The sequence below is a fragment of the Hordeum vulgare genome, chromosome 5H, assembly GCF_904849725.1.
Source record: "Hordeum vulgare subsp. vulgare chromosome 5H, MorexV3_pseudomolecules_assembly, whole genome shotgun sequence".
NCBI classification, from domain to species: domain Eukaryota; kingdom Viridiplantae; phylum Streptophyta; class Magnoliopsida; order Poales; family Poaceae; genus Hordeum; species Hordeum vulgare.
In genome coordinates this window covers 387532424-387551994 of record NC_058522.1, presented here as the reverse complement: position 1 = coordinate 387551994, position 19571 = coordinate 387532424, and the positions used below count along the sequence as shown (strand labels likewise).

General features: G+C 45.7%; 1 protein-coding gene across 2 annotated transcripts; it reads left to right on the top strand.

Annotated features, from left to right (window-relative positions):
* The first annotated feature begins 11315 nt into the window (after nt 1-11315).
* On the top strand, nt 11316-19321 carry LOC123396194 (rab3 GTPase-activating protein non-catalytic subunit). 2 transcript variants are annotated; one of them, XR_006609897.1, is made up of 8 exons: nt 11316-11840; nt 12937-13071; nt 13757-13945; nt 14131-14192; nt 15092-15249; nt 15329-15477; nt 15641-15730; nt 18607-18693. XR_006609897.1 is itself a non-coding variant. In XM_045091226.1 (8 exons), exons 1-8 carry the CDS (start codon nt 11463-11465, stop codon nt 19119-19121), a joined length of 1395 nt encoding a protein of 464 aa, XP_044947161.1. In that variant the 5' UTR covers nt 11321-11462; the 3' UTR covers nt 19122-19321. The 2 variants fall into 2 exon arrangements, 1 of the variants encoding a protein (XP_044947161.1); XM_045091226.1 differs by lacking the exon at nt 15641-15730 and adding an exon at nt 18942-19321 and having other exon boundaries at nt 11321-11840; nt 18607-18750.
* Nucleotides 19322-19571: the final 250 nt, after the last annotated feature.

The window sequence follows — 19571 nt, the reverse complement described above, 5'->3', positions numbered from 1 at the left end:
GTGTCATTTTGTATGATAGTACACTTGATTGTGTCTTGCGTTGCTTTGTCCTTTGGTGACATATGTATCTTGTCCGATATTTAGACAATTTCCTTCAACTATATTTAGACAATTATATTCTTCCATTAAATTGCACGATGTAGAAGCACTATGCTTCTCATTTTCCAAAATGGGAAAAACATAAAAGAAATAGAAATTACATAAAAATTCGCAAAGCCACGCACGTGCGGGGTACACACTTGCATGGACATGCCCACCCACACGATTACCTCGCGATTAGCAAACTTGTTTGATTCTCTGCAATTCTTCGTATGATTTTAAGCGTTGGTTTATGAAACTTAGTGAATTTACTATTCATGCCTACCAAGTTCTAACAAGTGAAACTTAGTGAAGTTAAAAAAACTTTTTAAAACGCATTCAAAAGTATTATTTTAAAGCATTTAGAGCAACTCCAACACGCCTACCCAAATGGACGACGCTTTTGTCCGTTTTTGTCCATTTTGGTCGGCCGCCCGCTTGGTGTCTCTCCTGTTTAACATTTGGGTCGGTAGTGCGTCCAACGCCCACGGCCCATTTCATATACGTGCACAAATTTGAAAAGGCCCGTGGCCGTAGATGAAGACAACTGCCTTGTCATAGCCCAAAGTTCATGTGGGCACCATGCCAGCGGCCGGCATACAATGACAGCTTAAAAAAACACCACACAGTTCATGCAGACGCACTTGCCAGCGGTCGGCACACATGCCAGCACACAAAAAGGGGCGGGAGTTCAACCCAAAGCCATCGCGGCCGTGGTCTGCCAGCACACTTGCTGACATATAAAAAAGGATGGTGCTCGCCGCCATAGATAACTCGTCGTCGAACTTGAGCATGTCGTCTTGCATCTTCTCGAACCACGACCTCTTCCTTGGCGACACGGTGTTGAGATCCACCTTCACGATCTCCACCCCCGTCATCATGCTAGCGCGAGCCACTTATTTCGCCTTGGTCTTGGCATTGGCGACTTTGATCTCTAGCATCTTGGCTTGCTTCTCCACCTCCATCTCAAGCATCTTGGCTTGCTTCTCTGCCTCCATCTCAAGCCTCCTCCTTTGGATCTCCATGAAGGCGTTCATTTGCTCTTCCTTGTCTTGCCGGTGCTTCTCCTCCCTTGAGTGCTTCTCGATGATCATGCCCTCCACGGTAGCGATCAAGGCAATCAACAACGCATACCGCTTGTCCTCCTTGGAGTTGGTCTTCCCCCGCAGTTGTGGCTTCTCACCCTCCCCAACCTCCTCCAAGGCTTCCTTCCCCCCATGCGTCATGATGGTGGCATATTGCGCCTTGAACTTCTCCTCATCTTTGATGATCCTCCAACAATGAGAGAGGTGGAAGGACGTGCCTTCGTGTTGGACCTTGAATGCCTCCAACGCTTGGAATGGCTACAAATGAATTACATGCAAGCATATTAACAAATGGATCTGGAAATGGACATGCAAACAAAGAGGGGCGCATGCATGCATACCATGTTTTGTATGTCGATGCCGCTCACGGGGCGTGCCTTGATGCTCCCATAAGTGGCACAAAACTTGTTGCACTCTTGTTGGATCACCTTCCATCGCTTTGAAATGGACACCCACTCGCGCGTTCTTTGCATTTGGTACGGCGGAAACTTCTTGCATTCATGAAACTCATGATGGATATGAGTCCAAAAGGTTGATGCCTTTTGTTCAGCGCCGACCTTGGGGTCTTTCCCAATGTCCCTTCAACACTTGCAAAGGAGCTTGTCCTCGACCGCCGTGTATGCCCTTGCCTGTCTGCTCTTACGCTTCGGCTTCACCCTGACGACTTGGTTGGCGAGATCGTCCTCGAACAAAGGCTCCCCGTCGATGTCAAACTCATCCTCTTCCTCGAGTCCGTAGTCCTCCGAAAACATGTGGTCGAGGGGGAAGCCGTCCAAGTCCAGGCCGACCTGATCCTGCATGAAGGCGGCGTGCATGCCAGCTTGATCATAGGTCGACGACGTGAAGGACCCTTGGACGTCCTGGCTTTGGGTCTCTTCGGGATCGTAGCTAGCCGCGACGGCACCGCCAACAACCGCCGCATCACCCTCAAAGATGATGCTCTACATGAAACAATTGGCCCTCTCGGGCCAACTCCACCGCGTGACCCCAAACTGACGTCTGTTTTGCCCGGATTCTGTCCGTTTGGGTGGGGAGATGGGGTCGTGTCCGGACCTGTCCTGGGATGCGGTGGCCGTGCGCCCAGCGCGCGGCCGCATCATTTTGCCCCATCATGTCTGGGAGGGCCTAAAATGCCCATATTTTCGTATCAAAACAATTTTACACATCAACATAATTGAAATTGTCTCTAAATAAAATAGTTTTACAACCAAATCGAAATTGTGAGAATGTTGCAGCACGTTGATATCATTGTGAGAATCTGCCATGCCGAAGAAAGAATGCCATATCCAAAGATCCTGCGAAGCCACCGCTTCTAATATGACAGTGCACGCTTTGACATGCCCCTTGTACTGGCCCTACCAAGCAAATGGACAGTTCTTCCACTCCCAGTGCATAAAGTCTATGCTGCTAAGCATGCCTGGAAAGCCTCTAGCTGCGTTGGTCGCCAACAATCTCTCTGTATCAGCGGCAGTTGGCTGCCTCAAGTACTCAGGGCCAAACACCTCGATCACAGCCTGACAGAACTTGTACATTGACGTCAGACATGTTGTCTCACTCATACGCACATACTCATCCACCAGATCGCCTATAATTCCATATGCAAGCATGCGGATGGCCGCGGTGCATTTCTGGTAAGAGGAGAATCCTAGCTTGCCAAGGGCATCCGTCTTGCACTGAAAGTATAGGTCATGAGCAACCACTCCCTCTCGGATACAATTGAACACATGCCTTGCCATACGAAAACGGCGACGGAATTTATCCGGCTTGAAGAGCGGTGTGTTCGCAAAGTAATTAGCATAGAGCAGGGTCTGGCCTCTCTCCCTGTTGCGGTTCAGGTTCAGAGCACGGCCAGGGAGTGACCCCCTGTACCGAGGAAGCTGTCGTTAAATGTGGTCGTGAACCATCATTGCAGCCACCATAGTATCTTCATCATCAGACGACGAATCATCCGATGAATAAATGAAGTGGTGGAAGAAAAACCCATCACCACTGTCCATACCTTTGCGGGCAAAGTGTCGAACACCTTGCGCTCGTGGTGGCAAAGAGGCCGCGATGGTCACCGTGATGCAGGGGTGGTTGGTGACCGGCTACTGGCCGCTCTGGAGCACTCGTCGGAAGCTGCCGTGGCCGCCGTGGTACGTCGCCTGCGGTCGTATTCACTCTGCCGCCGGGTACGACGGCGATGGCCAAACCTCCTCCGATCGACGCCCAAACTACGGCAAAAGCACGGGCATGGCGGCGGCCATGGTGAGACGGGGTTTGATATGGATGGCCGGGGGATGAGGTGGCCGGAGAATAGCGGCGGCGCCGTCGGTGGGGCGGGGCGGGAGAGGGGGAAGAGGAGATGGAATTTCTGGGAGTGCTTGTGCCCCCGACACGCGGGCCACGGGCGGACAAGGGCGTGTGGCGAGCGTGTCCGCGTGATGTCCGTTTCCCCCAAACTGGGCGCAAGTCTAGGCCGGGGATGGGTCGAAAACGAACGAAATCCGGACATTTGTCCATTTGGGTTCGCGCGTTGGGCCGCGGTATTCGTCCGTTCTACCCCAAACGGACGCGCGCGGACAAGATGGGGTCGCGCGGTGGAGTTGGCCTCGTCATTGACGGTCGCTGGCATTCTGTCGAATAGGTTCCGAGCGCCAGAGAGCATGTCGGCTGACATCTCCCGCACGCATTTCCTCGGCCCACGGAATGACAAGCGACTAGCTACCGGTGTGGCGTTGAGGTCGATGGGCGCGGGAGAGGCGTGGAAGGTTCCACCATGCTTACCTCCGACGAGCATTAGACGTGGAAGCCGGGAATTGGGTAAGTCACTAATGCGCGATGCGACTCTGGCAGCATCATCCGAGGAAACACATACGAGCCGGTGCTCGCCGTGGCCACGACGGTGTGGACGAGCCCGTGTTGGCCAAGGTTTAACCCTAGGTACAATAGCGCCTCCCTTGTTGCTGTCGCGACGCGGACGACGGTGTCCTCCTGCTGTGCGGGGGCGGCTATGTCCGCGGCGGCCGCTGCTTCATCCCTTGCGTCCGTCGCGTGCCCCGCCGCTTTCTCTTTGCCGACTTCGTGGCCCACTCCTCGGGCGTCAGCTTCTTCTTCTTCTTGGTCATGGTGACGGTTTTGCGGGGGGGGGGGCATCGGGCTTGCCTTTGCCAGAGGGGCAGTCGTGATGCAGGACAAGGCGAGGCAGGCGGCGACATCGAGGTCGTTGTCCATGACGAGCTTCCGCACGAGCGGGAGGGTTTTGGGGGAAATTGGAGGGAAATGGTGGTGGCTTTGCCACCAATTGGCGGGCCAGGGTAGTAGTTGGCGCGGCGCATGCGGCTGTCTTGTGTCCGCACCGACACAAATCAGGCTAAAAAATGGCCGGGAATGGATCGACAGACGGATGAAAAGCGGACGCGCGTCTGTTTGGGTAGGCGCGTTGGGCCGGCTTTTTTATCCGCCACGACCCAAACGGACACACGTGGACAAAATGGGTCGCCTCGTTGGAGCTGCTCTTATCACAAGGAACCCGGATATACAACTCCGGGTCGCGAGCCATCAGCTTCACCGGATCGAGCGAGCCGAGCACACCTCTATCACTGCAACACAGGTCTTGTTACGGAATTATTTCTGCAATATAGGTTTTGTTGCAAAAAAAATACAACCGAAATTTTGTTGTATTTTATTTTGCAACTAAGGCCTTGTTATGGAATTTTCTTCGCTATAGATGTTTTGTTACAAAACATAAGCTCGTTATAATCATTGTAATACATCATATGTTTCTAAAATATATCATGTATTATAGAAACACGTTTGACAAAAGACGCGTGTGTGTCATGCAGAAGAGGTGGCGGATGCGGATTGTAATATGCCAATTGATAGTAAGCTTTTCCCATATACAAATCGGAGACATAAATTGGACTTTTCAGAATATAGGAGATTTAATTTTAAAAGTCCAATTTAGGACAGTAAAACTAAGCCTAAACCGAGATCTCTCATGACTTTGGCATTTCTGGCCATCAGATTTCGCGTGTGAACCGTTTCTTATCGTTAGATCTTCGTTTCAGCCTCGATGTACCGCGACTTGGACCGCTCCTCCAATTAACTTGGGCCACCTGTCCTAAGGAGCCGCTACTCTGGGGACTTTTTTGAAGGTCTGTCGTTGATCCACCAGGTCGCTAACCCTCCCGAAGAAAAAAATTGCTCGACACACAGAAACTGCTCTGTCGCTCCGAGAGAAAGGAGAAGGGGATCCGGCACTGCTCGAGAGGTGAGAGCCCGATGCAGGGATGGATGGATCGGTCATGGCGACGGTGCACCCTATTTTCCCGGCGACGGGTGATGTCTCTGACGCCCCATCTCTCTTTCTCCCACAATAGCTGACTCACCTCAACCCTTTCCCCTCTCTCTCGCAGGTCGTTGGTTTCCCTAACCGCCACGGCGAGCCGACGACTTTGGGTCATGTCACCACCATCACATGTAAGCCCCATATCCGCACGATCCCATCTCTCATCCTCTCTCGGCAGAAGAGCCCTAGGCACACACCCCCTCCCCTGCTCGATTCTTTGTTTTTGCGCGACCTACAACAGAGCGAAATCCTGTGTCGGCAAGGCAAGAACTCAGACGCACTAGGAGGATACGTTAGCCACACTTTTCTATGGACGCAAAGGGTGAAGATTAGTTTTTCTTTTCTTTCTTTATTCTTAATTTCTAATTTGATGTCGCTATGTTGATTCCTTGCAGTGAGTCATGTTCAAAGACATCCTCCAATTCATTAGGATGATCAGGGATCAAAGAGGAGCGTCGGTACATCATCAGCATGCCCCGTTGCTGAACCCCCTTCTCCACCCATCCAGCGGCGTACAGGACGTCGGCAAGTCCAGCACCCCCTTGGCCCCTGCCTCCTGTCCTCTAGCTCCAACAATTTATATTTATTGTTAAGGTACATGAATCAGTCGGGAAATATTCTGATATTTATGTACATTGACTTGGTTCTTCAACAGGAGTTAGTGCAGAATCAATATCATAACCATCAGAAGTTCATGATTAGACGTGGTGTTATTTTGTTCCAATTTCTGACACAACCATATGTGTACGCATATCTATGTTATCTGCGGTATGCTGGCATGTTCAAATCATCGTGGTTTTATCCAATATTTACAAGTTATCTCCGCTTCTTGACAAACTGCACTTTTCAGTATCTCCACTTTTGACAAACTGCACTTTTCAGTATCTCCGCTGCTTACACTGCTAAGAAGCTTGGTTTTTGCGTGAAAATCATTTCTTTGTGGTTTTATCCAATATTTACATCTCTTCAAAAGCTTAACATATATAAGAATAGTTTTTTATTTTACTTCCATGTTTACATCATGAATGCCATGGTTTTGAACATTTATGTCAGCTTTCTGTTCATTTGCTATATAACAGTCGAAGGTTGGAGTTTGTGGCTCTGTGATTGTAGTTGTATATGATGATGTGCACCATGTGTTTTATTAAACTACATTGCCAATCATGACCGTCAGTCATTGTCACATCGCATTCACCATGTAGCCCAAAGGAGAGCCACAAAATTGTGCATCAGGTATGTTGCTTTGCTTCTCCTAGCATACTGCAACGACAACTCTTGCTTGCTTCATCTTGTCAGTTGTCACTTTTCTGTTTACTATTGGATTTTAGTTTGTATTGTATTGGTTGGATTCCACCTGGTTTCGCTCATGTGATTTAGCTTGTTGATTTGGGGCTAGGATTTAGGGAACACAAAATTAGGAAGCTTGGCCGAATTTATGGATCAATGAAAAGATGACATGGCAATGTATTTAATTGGAGATGAGGATTCCTGACTACTTGGTATGTTGGACTATATGGTGGCATATACAATCTGACCTATTGATCATTGATAGCATGAATGATTCTTCCGATGAAACACATGTGTGTTGGCTTTCATACGATGTAAGGTAAGCATTGTTTTGATTGAAATGGTTAGTTGTGAGAGGCTATGTGTGGAAAATATGTCCGCTGACTCCGTATCGGTAATTGATTATGTTATATAGTTGGAAAATAAAATTGTGCTAGCATTTGCAATCTCAAGATTAGGTCTGCATAACTATCTACATATAGGCAAATCTCTATAACTTTGCAGTACAATAATGATATGCCAAATTATTAGCATTATGATCTGGAACAAAAACATTCTAGGTTTTTTTTTATTCTTACATTAGTATTTGCAATAAATGTTCCCTTCATTCTTAAGATTGAACAGTTTTTTAAATTATATTGTCCTTCTTTTCTAGAATTATCCTTTTCTTACATTACATTTTAGAATAAAGATGTCTTATATTTTCTTGGGATTCTTGCCAAATGAATCATCCTACTTTATATAATGTTCTTCTTCGAAACTTGTTACAACGGTCTGTCATGGGCATAGAACATTGTTGCATCTTATTTGCATGTGTAAAATTTATCATAATATTACCCTTTCTATTCCATATTTAGTTTAGTCCAGTTTAATCCTCACATATGTTCATATTTCCATTCATCAGATTCGACGAGAGATTGGTGCTGCTGCGACCATAAGAGCCAGTGGTTTCTATACATGCACTGTACCAACGAAAGCTACCATTGATCATGTAGCTTTCCTTGGTAAGAACTAAGAATAATGTATGCTCATATTTGTATAATTTTTAAATATGGGAGTTTGTAATGTATATCACAGTCAGCCAAACAGTTCACTAAATACCCCTCCGTTCCCAAATTTAAGATGTTTTAACTTCTTTCTTTCAATCGGATGTATATAAACATGTTTTATTGTGTTTGTTCACTCATTCCAATCCGTATGTAGTCCATATTGAAATATCCAAAACATCTTATATGTGAGAACGGAGGAAGTAGTAAATTTGCAGTGTCCTTGATTGTTGTTATTTATACTGAATTTCATTTGCGTTGATCTGAACAGAAAGTTCATTATTGCATTTTGGTTATGTATATGTAGTACTATTTTTTTTATTCAAATATACATGATTCAAGCATTGAGAGTGTCATACGCACCAATAGTTGAAAGAGCTAATCCATCTACTCACAACGTTGGGAAGCTTTTCACATGCCCATTGACCAATGCATCTCTATTTAGTAGCATCAGATACTCCATCCTCTAATTGTATTGCCGATGTCATATACATGTATGTACAGAAAATATGACTTTTTAAGGATGTTACACTAATATTATTTAGGCGTGTCTTGCTGAGAAGTTTTGTCAAGATTAGTACAATAGTCATTAGTTCAGTATCATGGAATACCATTTGGTTCCACTTTCCTTCTATGTTCACCTTTTGACACATTGGTCGTCATAAATGTTGGGTTGTAGTTTTATGATCAAGCTTATGAGATGTTATAAAAATCTCGGTAGACATAAAACTAAGAGGATGACAAATGATTCAGAAGTTATTTCATTAAAAATAAGAATTTAGTTCTTCCACGTTTATATATTTGTAAAAATTACTATCAATATATTGAAAAAATAGACGGACACAGCAACGCCGCGCCACTCATGATCTATGAGATAACACGAGAGATAGGTGTCCTACAGATCGCCTCTCAGAAATCGTACCCATTTCTGATTCTTTTTCTCCACAAAATGGCAAAATTGACAAAAATGACCCCTGGGACGAAAGAACTCACGGATTGACCCCTCGAGGGAAATAATTCACCGGCCTGACCCTTTTGTGTGGCGCCCGACACCTAGGCGCCACACTGTACTGTGTGACGTCTAGGTGTTCGGCGCCACACCCTCGACCACGTGGCAGGGAGGGGACCACCCCCAGGCAGTGTGACGCCTAAGCCTCAGGCGTCACACATTGTAAAGTGTGGCGCCTGACGCTTAGGCGCCACACATGGACTTATACAGGCACGGCCCAGCCCCCTCCCCACCCCCCTCCCCACCCCCTCCCTCATTCAAACAGAAACTTCCATTGTGGCGGCGGCTGGCTCTCATCCCCTCCCTAATCCCCTCCACCATCTCCTTCAGATCTGAGGATTTCTTCCTTGGATTGATCCCCCATGCGTGATGCACACACGTTCGAGCTGAATCCACTACGCGTGCAGGAAAGACATCTTTGGCTAATGCGTTGTCCCCTAATATGCAATTGGGCGGTTGAGTTTCATCTCCCGCATCGTGTGCTGCGTCAATTTGGTTACTTTCAGCCACACCCGCCGGAGTGGGTGGACACGGACACACGACTTCACAGGTAACAACAAATAATTAGTGATTAGTTTTGTTCTTAGTGTTGAGCGAGCTACTGATGTGTTTTGTTCAAAGCAGGTTGGATAGGAGGAGGCAGCGAAAAATCAAGGATTGGCAGAAGCATCATAAGAGCTATGTCCTTATGTTCGAGCAAAGTGTGCAGGCAACTTCGAGCATACAACGAACCCAGTACCGCCAGCATTGTGCTCTTGCGTTCAGCAACTACCTAAGATGGTTTCAGGAGAGTACTCGTGTCGAGATTTGTCCGCCGGCTTACGAGGAGGACATATTGGAAGAATCCACTGAGTACGATGAACTTGCCCAAGGCGGTTACAGCAAGTTGATTCGCGAAGGGTACCAAACTTCCTTCGCCCCTGTCCTGAACTTTGTGGTAAGTGTGCTCCCCTATGTAAATTATGAATTCTAGTGGACCTATTCACTTGCACTTATTTGTTGTCATTGTCTTGTGATCATAGCGCAAAGAGGTCAAGAAACAAGCTGACGAGTCCGAAGATATTCTAGATAACACACCTGGAGGAAAAAAGGGAGAATCTGCACTTCGTCTATTCATAAAGGTGTTGTGTCATTATTATTATTTTGCCCACGAATGCAACATTATAGGTTACCTAATATATGTCATTTATATTTGAATCTAACAGGAACAGGGCAAGAAGTTACGGCGCCTATCCAACATTTTAGGTTGCCGTGACCCTGAATATGTTTCACCTTCGAGATCCGGTTCAGCCGAAAGAAATACTCTTGACGATTCAGCTTCTTCGGGCGCTCGTATGGATGATGGTGACATTACCTCGGCGGCTAATACCCAAAGAAATACTCAGGAGGATGATGTTGACACTCCTCAGGTATGACATAGCCATACAATTTGCACTTTCAACCTTCAACCTTGAACCTTCAAATTTGAACTTTCAACCTTCATATGTATTAGACTGCGGACGACATGACGTTGAAGGCTTTCCAACGCTCCGCTTACATGTTGAAGCCCAGGAAGGAATTTAAGCGCTACTCACCGGATGATTATGCGAAAGGAAAAAATCCGGTGGCCGGGGGCTCTCGTTTGTCAAGGATGAGAAGCATGGACGATGAGGTTGAGGATGACGATGACGATGAGTCGGATGACCCGGAGCAATTTGTGGTTGCGAGAAGGAAGAAGCTAGCATCCAAGAGGGGACGAGGCCCCAAGTGATTTGGAGTTGGTGTTGCACTTGTCGAGCTGAACTATTTACTTTAGTTGTGAACTATTTTGAGTTGTGAACCATTTAGTTGTTGTTGCACTTGTTGTGAACCATTTAGTTGTTGCCTATGATTGTTGCACTTGGTGATTCCTTGGCTTTCACATATATGATTGTTGCACTTGATGATTCCTTGGCTTTCACACATATGATTGTTGCACTTGATGATTCCTTGGCTTTCACACATATGATTGCTATCAAAATTGCTTTATTGCTGTTTAAATTGCTTTATTGCTGTCAAAAATGCTGTTTTGATGTCTAAATTCAGATTCCAGCAGGTTTTCACATGTGTGTAGGCGCCACACATGTGAGGCCTAGGCGCCTTAGGCTTAGGCGCCACACATGTGAAATAGACTGGGGGAGGGGGTGGGGAGGGGGCTGGGCCGTGGCTGTATAAGTCCATGTGTGGCGCCTAAGGGTCAGGCGCCACACTTTACAATGTGTGACGCCTGAGGCTTAGGCGTCACACTGCCTGGGGGGTGGCCCCCTCCCTGCCACGTGGTCGGGGGTGTGGCGCCGAACACCTAGGCGTCACACAGTACAGTGTGGTCCCTAGGTGTCGGACGCCACACAAAAGGGTCAGGGCGGTGAATTATTCCCCCGCGGGGTCAATCCGTGAGTTCTTTCGCCCCAGGGGTCATTTTTGTCAATTTTGCCCCCCACAAAACGGAGCATCTGACATCTGATCTGAGTGCTTCCCTCCTCCGTCGACCGCCGAAGGCCGGAGGGCGGCCTCGCGAAATCTCACGCGCACGTCTGCCGGCCGCAGCACACATCTCTTCCCGGCGTCCAAGCTTCTGTAGGCCCGAAGCGACCTCCTCGCGCCTCGCCATGGCGCGGCGGGGCCACCACCTGACCGAGGTAGCCCTCCTCGCGTCCGCCTCGGGGTCCCTCGCGGCCGCGGGGGCCGGCGAGCGGGAGGGGTGGCTGGACGACCCCGCGGTGCTCCTCTCGCTCGGGCCCCGCGCGCGCGACCTCGCCGTGGCCAGCGCGGCGAGGTCCGTGCTGGGGATCGTCCCAGTCGCGGGCGGCGGCGGGGTCACGGTGAAGCCCGCGCTGGGGCCCGACGACGGCCGGATCTCCGCCGTCGAGTGGGTCCCTCTCGACGCGGAGGGGTCGCAGGGGGAGGAGGGGATGACCGTTGTGGTGGGCACCGACGCCGGGTGGCTCCTTTTCTACTCGCTCGCCGGTGATCTCCTGCATAAGCAGGTATCGGATATAGCTCCTGTCCTTCTACACTTGTAGATATTCTTCGGAGAAATTTGTAAATTGTTTTAGGGCTTCTAGATTTTTCTAGAACAAGGCCAGTATGTACCTGTTAGCGCTTCCTTCATTCCTGAAGCTAACGGCAATCTTAATGATAGGACATATTGCCAAGATTTCAGTGAAACCTTCGGAGCTTTTAGCAGTTTCATGGCTAGGTAGGTGGTATAAGGCGCAAAGATGGGATTTTTTGCTAGAAATTACTCCCTCCGCCCCATAATATAAGAGCGTTTTTGGCACCACACTAGCGTCGACAATGCTCTTATATTATGGGACGGAGGGAGTACTAGATTTGTGTATATTTATTTCATCAGGGTGTCAGGCAACACTACTGCACATTGTTGGATTGTAAGCGGAAACAATTCCTCTGCTAGTCTTGAAGTGATAATATGCAAAAAATAAAATAAAAAAATAGTGCCCTAACCAAAGAATGCAGACACTATTTCTGTTGGTAATGTTCATATTTCTTAGTTTTACAATCCTAATATAAAGTGGTTGGTAGGATTATTTTATGGGTGTGTTTGGTTGTAAGTAAGATTAGTAATAGCCTAGCTAGGCAATAGTCAAGGAGTTGTTTGGCGAGTACTTTGGTAGATAAAATATAGCCAAACAGAACTAGCCTGTCTGGGCTGGAAAATTCTTGCTGGCCAGGGAGACCCAATTTGGTTCTCCTCCGCTTTCAAGAAACGAGGAAAATAGAGTTTAATGCTAGTGGATACAGAAACTGGCACTTGAATGTGCTCATGTTAGACTAGCTAGCTAGCCAAATTAACATAAGTGAGTAGCTTTGTGTGGGTAGGCAACAGCGAGATGAGCTAATGATCCAAACACCTCTCTATATCTTCTTTCTCATAGTATTTTACAACAAAAGGCGACGTAATTGCGTGGCAACAGTCCTTTTAGTTACAATTTGTTCTGTTAGGCGCAATGTGGATGTAGTGTGAACAAAGTTACCATTCATAAACATATGGTTCTGTGTCCATTTGCTGGCCTTTCCTCATCTCTTAGCTAATACTGTGATCCTTTTATATGCGTATTTCAGAGTATATATCCTGCAAAGATACTGAAGCTTAACTTCAATGAGAGAAAGGAAAATGCTTGGGAAGATTCAGGTTCAGATGAGCTTTCCGTGGTTTTTCCTGGTGTTATTGCACGTTGTGATGGTGCTGACCTTCAGGTTTCTATAAATCTTGCTTTATTTTGCTATTACACTTGAGGTGTCACATTGTGATGAATAATGCTAATTCAGATGCTACAAGCACCAGTTTTGTTGAAGAAAACCTTCCTCACCAACTTGGAAAACCTTGTGTACTGCAAAGAATTATTTTTCAAAAAACTCTTAACTGTAGCTCCTGCACTTTTATGTGTTCCCAAATAGATATTCATCGTATTGAGTTATATTCAGCAATCAACCCTATGTGCAACCTTGCTTCTCAGTTCTAACATTTTGCCTGCACGCTGATGTTAGTTAAAACACAGCATTAGTTGACTCGAGCTTAAATGATCAATGGAAAATTCAATTCTCTGCTGCAGAATTTTTAAAGTAGATTGTAACCATCCCTTCAAAGCTACATATAGTACTAATGTAAGCACATATCATTCAAGAACTGATCTGCAATAGAAAATGGAAGCTTGGATATTTTGAACTAGGAAGCCACTAAAAGTTGCTAGCCTCCAGAAGGTGATCTGCTCTGCTGGAATTCCAGAATGCCTGTATGAGGGAACTTAGTACACATTATACTAGGTGCTGATACTAGATCTTGTTCCAATAGTTCACTTTGTGCTCACAACATTGTAACGCTCAAAAGCTAGCTTTGTAACTATCGGTATTTCTGTTATGTTCAATGATTCGTTTCTTGCAGATCATGCTTCAAAAATCATTTCAAGAAGTTAAATCGCGCATGTGGAAAGATAAGTTTGAACAGGAAGATGATGAGGACACGAGTTCTTTTGAAAAGACACCACTTCAGATTTGGAACGTAAGCAAGTTTGGCTCTTGTGTTGATGCTGCAATTGTTGGACTAATGCCACCTCCCCTGCTAGAACTTCAGGTGACTTCCCTTCTCAACTTTGTTTTATATACTGACATAGTACCGCTACATGGCATAAACTGTCATGTAAATTCCAGTTTGTCTTTATCGTTATTATGTTGTTTCATGTTAAAGTTTACCCTTTAATGGAAGTATTCTGAAGTTACTATCGTATTGAATTCAGCTGCTTTTATATTGCTGGGCAGTCGAGTCAGCGCCACTACTGTGCCATTACAGTTGGAGAGGATGCTGTGGTTTCAGCATATAGGTGAGTTCCGCTATCCATTGGTTTGAAAAATTTCAGTTGGACTGATGATTCTACTACCGCTGGCTCAGCCTGCAGGCATGTAGTATCTGTGCTTCCATCTTGAGCTTTACACTTTTATTTTAGCCATGGCATGATTGAGCCTGTCTTTCTTGCATGAAACTTTAAATTTAGTGGATATACATTTCATAAATTAATATTTTGCAAAACTGGGCCAGACTAATGGTTTAATTAAGAGAAGTGGGACTCTAGCCTGGCTTAGTATGGTTTGCAGAAAAAACTGCTGAGAATAAACCTGTGTGGAAATGCATTTAGAAAGGTTGCTGAACTTAGGAATCTAACATGTAGCCTGCAGGGTCCTTTCCTGCATGCACTCAAGAGGCCCAATCAACACACAATCAACACACAATATCCGATCGGACCTGAAACTGAAGCTAAACAGGAATTGCAATATAAATACATAATGCATATGTGCATCGGCTTGTCAATATACTTACTACCTCAATAATAAGGAACTTGGGGAACTGCCACATGGTCTTGCACCAACTGGGCTAATTTTGCATCATAATTGTGAAAAGTGGCATTATGTTATGTAGCAACCTGCTACGTGTGTGTACCTAATTTCTCCAAAGCCATTTAAATGTTCAATTTTTGAACCTTGGTCAGACCAATGATCGGTAAACTCAGCGGTTGTTAAATTGTGTTGCATTTTGCAATTAAAATCATATGACGATGGGGAATTAGCATGCTATTTTTGTTCAAATAACCAGATTTGAATCAACACAATTGATTCAAATAAAGTCCACCTGTGCGACTGCTCTGGATACTAACAGTGGAAATACTACAATATTGAATGTTTTACTTGTTGTTCGGCCTTTCATAACATATTGGTGATTCTATAGGTTATCAGAAGACAGAAGCAGGTCATTAGTTGGAGCAATTTTGTCAAGAGGTGTAGCTGCAACATTTTCGACAATATCATCTTTGTCCAAAATTCTATGGCGGAGTGAACCATCACCAACTAAGAAGCCACGGCCAAAGCCTCAAGCCTTTGCAAAAAGTAATGGAATAAATAGTTAAGTTTTAATTATCTTTCAAAATTATTGAGCATGTGTTCCTCATGATTGCATATTCTGCAGCGTCACCTCTCACATGCTTGAAAGACTCACCAAGGAAGGGAGAACGACTTACACTCTCCCCAAGTGGCACATTGGCTGCAATAACTGATTCTCTTGGACGAATACTACTGCTGGACACCCGTGCCCTTGTGGCTGTGCGGTTATGGAAGGTAAAACCCCTTGAGTTATAACTTAATTTTCTTAAGGCAAAATGAAATAACAATCTACAGAAGGTACCTCCAAGAAATAGATTTAGGCGTAAACAAATTTCTATATGTAATTATTGGTTGGTGTTGATCTGGTCTCCCTCTAAACCTTTTTACCCTCTTCTAGATATAATTCGTTATATCGGACTTAGGCATAAAACAAACTGCCATAAATCATGGCATTTCCACCCCTTCCAAAAGTGAGATAATGAACCAGGTAAACCATTGTCACAACCTAACTACCTAAGTCTAACATTTATGTTCCTATCTTCTAGAGTTGACAGTTATACCCTGATCCTATGCCTGTAAGGCTTGGTACACATATCTTGTACTCCCTCCTTCCCATAATGTTGAGCGTCTAATGTTGTAGCATGAAAATTAGCCCAGGCGGTCATTACTTGAACTGTCGTAGGCTAGGGCAAGGAAAATTGACTCCCATGGGGAGAAAATTGGGTGGGACAGAGAAATTAAGTGGTTATTGTGAGCTATCTAACCGCACGGACGACCCAGCCATGATTAGCGATTTTCTTTCTTTCCAAATAATTAACGATTGTTAGCCTAATATGTAACTGCACAAGCGAGTATAGCTGTGCGCCTTAGACTACGGGCTTGCATGCAAAAGCTAATGCGCCCTAGATTTTGGGAAGGAGGGAGTAACTTAGATACTCCACCGTGGCGGAACCAGGAATCCACCACTGCCTGGGCTGGGAACTAACTAAATACTGCCCGCATGGCCACACAAAGGTATGGCAGACATAGAACAAAGAAAAAATGGCGCCCATGGTACATCAACTTGGCAGGTGGATGGAAATTAGTTCAATTTACACCATGTTGCCATATTCTGCCAAAGTGAGGCTCTGTTGTGGAATTTGCGGGACTTCAGGCTCACGAGTAGCGTTCCAGCCAAATCGACCCACAACGTTATCTTCTCCCTCTCCTTCAAATTGACCCCCTTCTCCAAATCCTTGGATACACCTGAACTCACAGTATTTGGTCTCCATCTAAACCTTGACCCCACGGTACCATCTCCTCCATCAAGCTGCTGGGCCCAGCTTCCACCAAACGATCACCTCTATGTGTATGAGAAAGGAAGAGTGGGGCCAGAGAATGAAGTCTGAGAAGATTCAGTGGGCATTTTGCTAATAAGACAGCAACCCAATAGCCGAAGGAATGGATAAACACCCATCCTTTCCCAGTCAGCGTGCCATGTTGGCAGAATAGTGATGCAGCCTATTTGGATTCTCTATTCACCTCTTTGCCAAGTTAAGGTTCCAAATGAACATTTTGGGAGATGTTAGACTAATCTGCACCCACCTGCCTAGTTGATGTACCTCGGGTGCTGGCCAAAGAATGACGGCTGAGAAGATCCAGTGGTCATTTTCCAAAACAAGGCAGCCCAGAGACAGGCGAATGCCTCCTGCACACTGTGGGTTAGCCTAAACCCCCACGTTAGACTAATCTGCACCCACCTGCCTAGTTGATGTACCTCGGGTGCCGGCCAAAGAATGATGGCTGAGAAGACCCAGTGGTCATTTTGCAAAACAAGGCAGCCAAGAGACAGGCGAATGGCTCCTGCACACTGTGGGTTAGCCTAAACCCCCATGCATTCCATGTCAGTGTACCACATTTGCCAGAATACAATGACATGACATGTTTTGGATCGTGTGTCCCCACCTGCCAAGTTAAGAATTGCAAATTAGCATGTGAGATTTTGGACTATTCTGGACCCACCTGCCTAGTTGTACAGTGGGTACCTTTTTACTGGAAAACTGAACTATGCGTAAAATAGCAAACCGCATGGCAAAATGGTGTGATATAGCAGACATATAGAAATGTTGCATCGAATAAATAAAGAGTTAGTTAACCTGAACATATCATGTCATCAAGGTCCTGAACTTGTAATTGCCAAACTGCATATTTTATTTTTCGAACCGGGCTCCTCCCCTTTCCATTATAAAGCATAACGGAAATACAATGTCTTTTCTCCGAACCAGAAACAGAGAAGGGAAAGGAAAGAAGCGAGTTCGGGACAATACCAGGAAACCCACCGTCTGCGCCTGTCATCAGGAACACAGACTATGGGGCGAAAACCTGAAGTATCATCCAAAACCGCCCAGAACAAAAGATACTAAACACACATAGTACCGCAAAAGACCCTAACAGTCCAACACAACCCAACATCAAGTATTAACAGACCTCTCTGGGTCAACAGGCTGACATAAGCAAGCCAACAGAACATCTTAACTCCATCTCTGCTCTTAATCAGCAGTACCAGCATTACCAGATCACCATTCCTCCCACCTGTCTCCTTCATCAGCATGCTCACTTGATTCTGGCATTGGTGGCCCGCACAGCAGCAACATTTGCGACGCATTCTTCTTCAGCATCTCTGCGTCTTTCTTGGTTGCCTCAGCCATCCCAGGTTTCTGCAGACCTGCCCAGTATTGGATAAACGCACAAGCTGTGAAAACAATTTCAAACGGAGTATTTCTCAAAAGTGGCACGATTACGAGCCAACCACATTGCCCAGCAAATTGCGTCAGGCCAACAGTATATATCTCATTAAAATCATGTAAGAAAGCATGAATCCATGCATAGAATTGCCAAATAGAATTAGGACCACAGTCAGTTCCAAGCATTGCACCCACCGTCCTCGAAACCACCCTGGCTACAGGGCAGAGGAACATCAAATGTTGGGCAGACTCCGCCAAACTGCATATGTGAATCAAAACAAGGAAATTGCAAAGTTAAGAATTGATCCGAGACTCCAATCTGTTACATCCCTAGCCCAGAGAATGACATATGGTGCTATATGTGTAATTATATAAACTACGCGTTTGTTCATATTTGGCTCAATTTGGAGATCCATATTGCTTCCAAGCAGAAAAAGAAAATCTTGTCTGACCATTCTTATTTCTACATCTGTTGCATTGCACTGCGAAGGAAAAGCCCATGTCTCCTGCGTACTCATAGTACAGTATGGGTGTCATTCATGCTACTGGACATTGACAATGCACCTAATAGGTCCTTTTGCCACTATCTTTGACTGCCCCTATATTTTGTCTTCTGACATGTTACCTGTCAACCTTTCAGGGTTATCGTGATGCTTCTTGTCTTTTCGTGGAGATGCTTCGGAACAAAGACAAGGCGTCATCAAGCACAATGCACTTGGATTACACAAAGAGTGACTACTGCCTGTGCCTAGCAATCCACGCCCCACGGAAAGGCATAATCGAGGTAGCTTGTTGCTTGATATATTCAGGTTTTTCTTGGCCATCTTACAGTCCATTAGTTTTGGATGTCAATCTTACACCCGAGAGGTTGAAAATAAAAATCTGGAAATTGACATGTGTGTTACAGAATGTGTGAATGGGCTTTCTGCTTGGTCCTGCAACTCGGTGTGATATCGTGTTCTTCCATGTCATCAGGTTTGGCAGATGCGGACTGGGCCACGTCTCCTAACCATCCCATGCCCCAAGGGAAGCAGGATCTTGCAGCCGTCGACGAGGTTCTCATCGTCAGCGTTTTCGTCGTATACGCCGTTGGAGGTTTACCTGTTCAATGGAGACTCCGGGCAGTTGTCTGTTTTGAATAGGCATATTGGATGAGAGCTGCTCGGTTGTTTCCTGCTTTTCATTGTAGATAGAATTTTTATTTATTGAACCGGGGTTGTACAGGGTTTATACTATATATACTGTGTTTGTTGATGGCCAGGTGATTATTATGGCTGTGCCGATGACCCCCCACCACAGTGAGAGAAGGTTTTGTGTGACTTGATCCACATGAACAAGTAAAGTTGGTTACAGTATGTGATTGTGTACAACAGGAAAGGTGCCCGCAGTTATATCTTCCACTTATAACTTGTGAACACATGCTCCATTTATTATAACTTGTGCCCGACATACTCTATTTATTACTCCCTCCGTTCCTAAATACTCCCTCCGTTCCTAAATATAAGTCTTTTAAGAGATTCCACTAGAAGATTACATATGGATGTATATAGACATATTTTAGAGTATAGATTCACTCATTTTGCTCCGTATGTAGCCTTTTAGTGA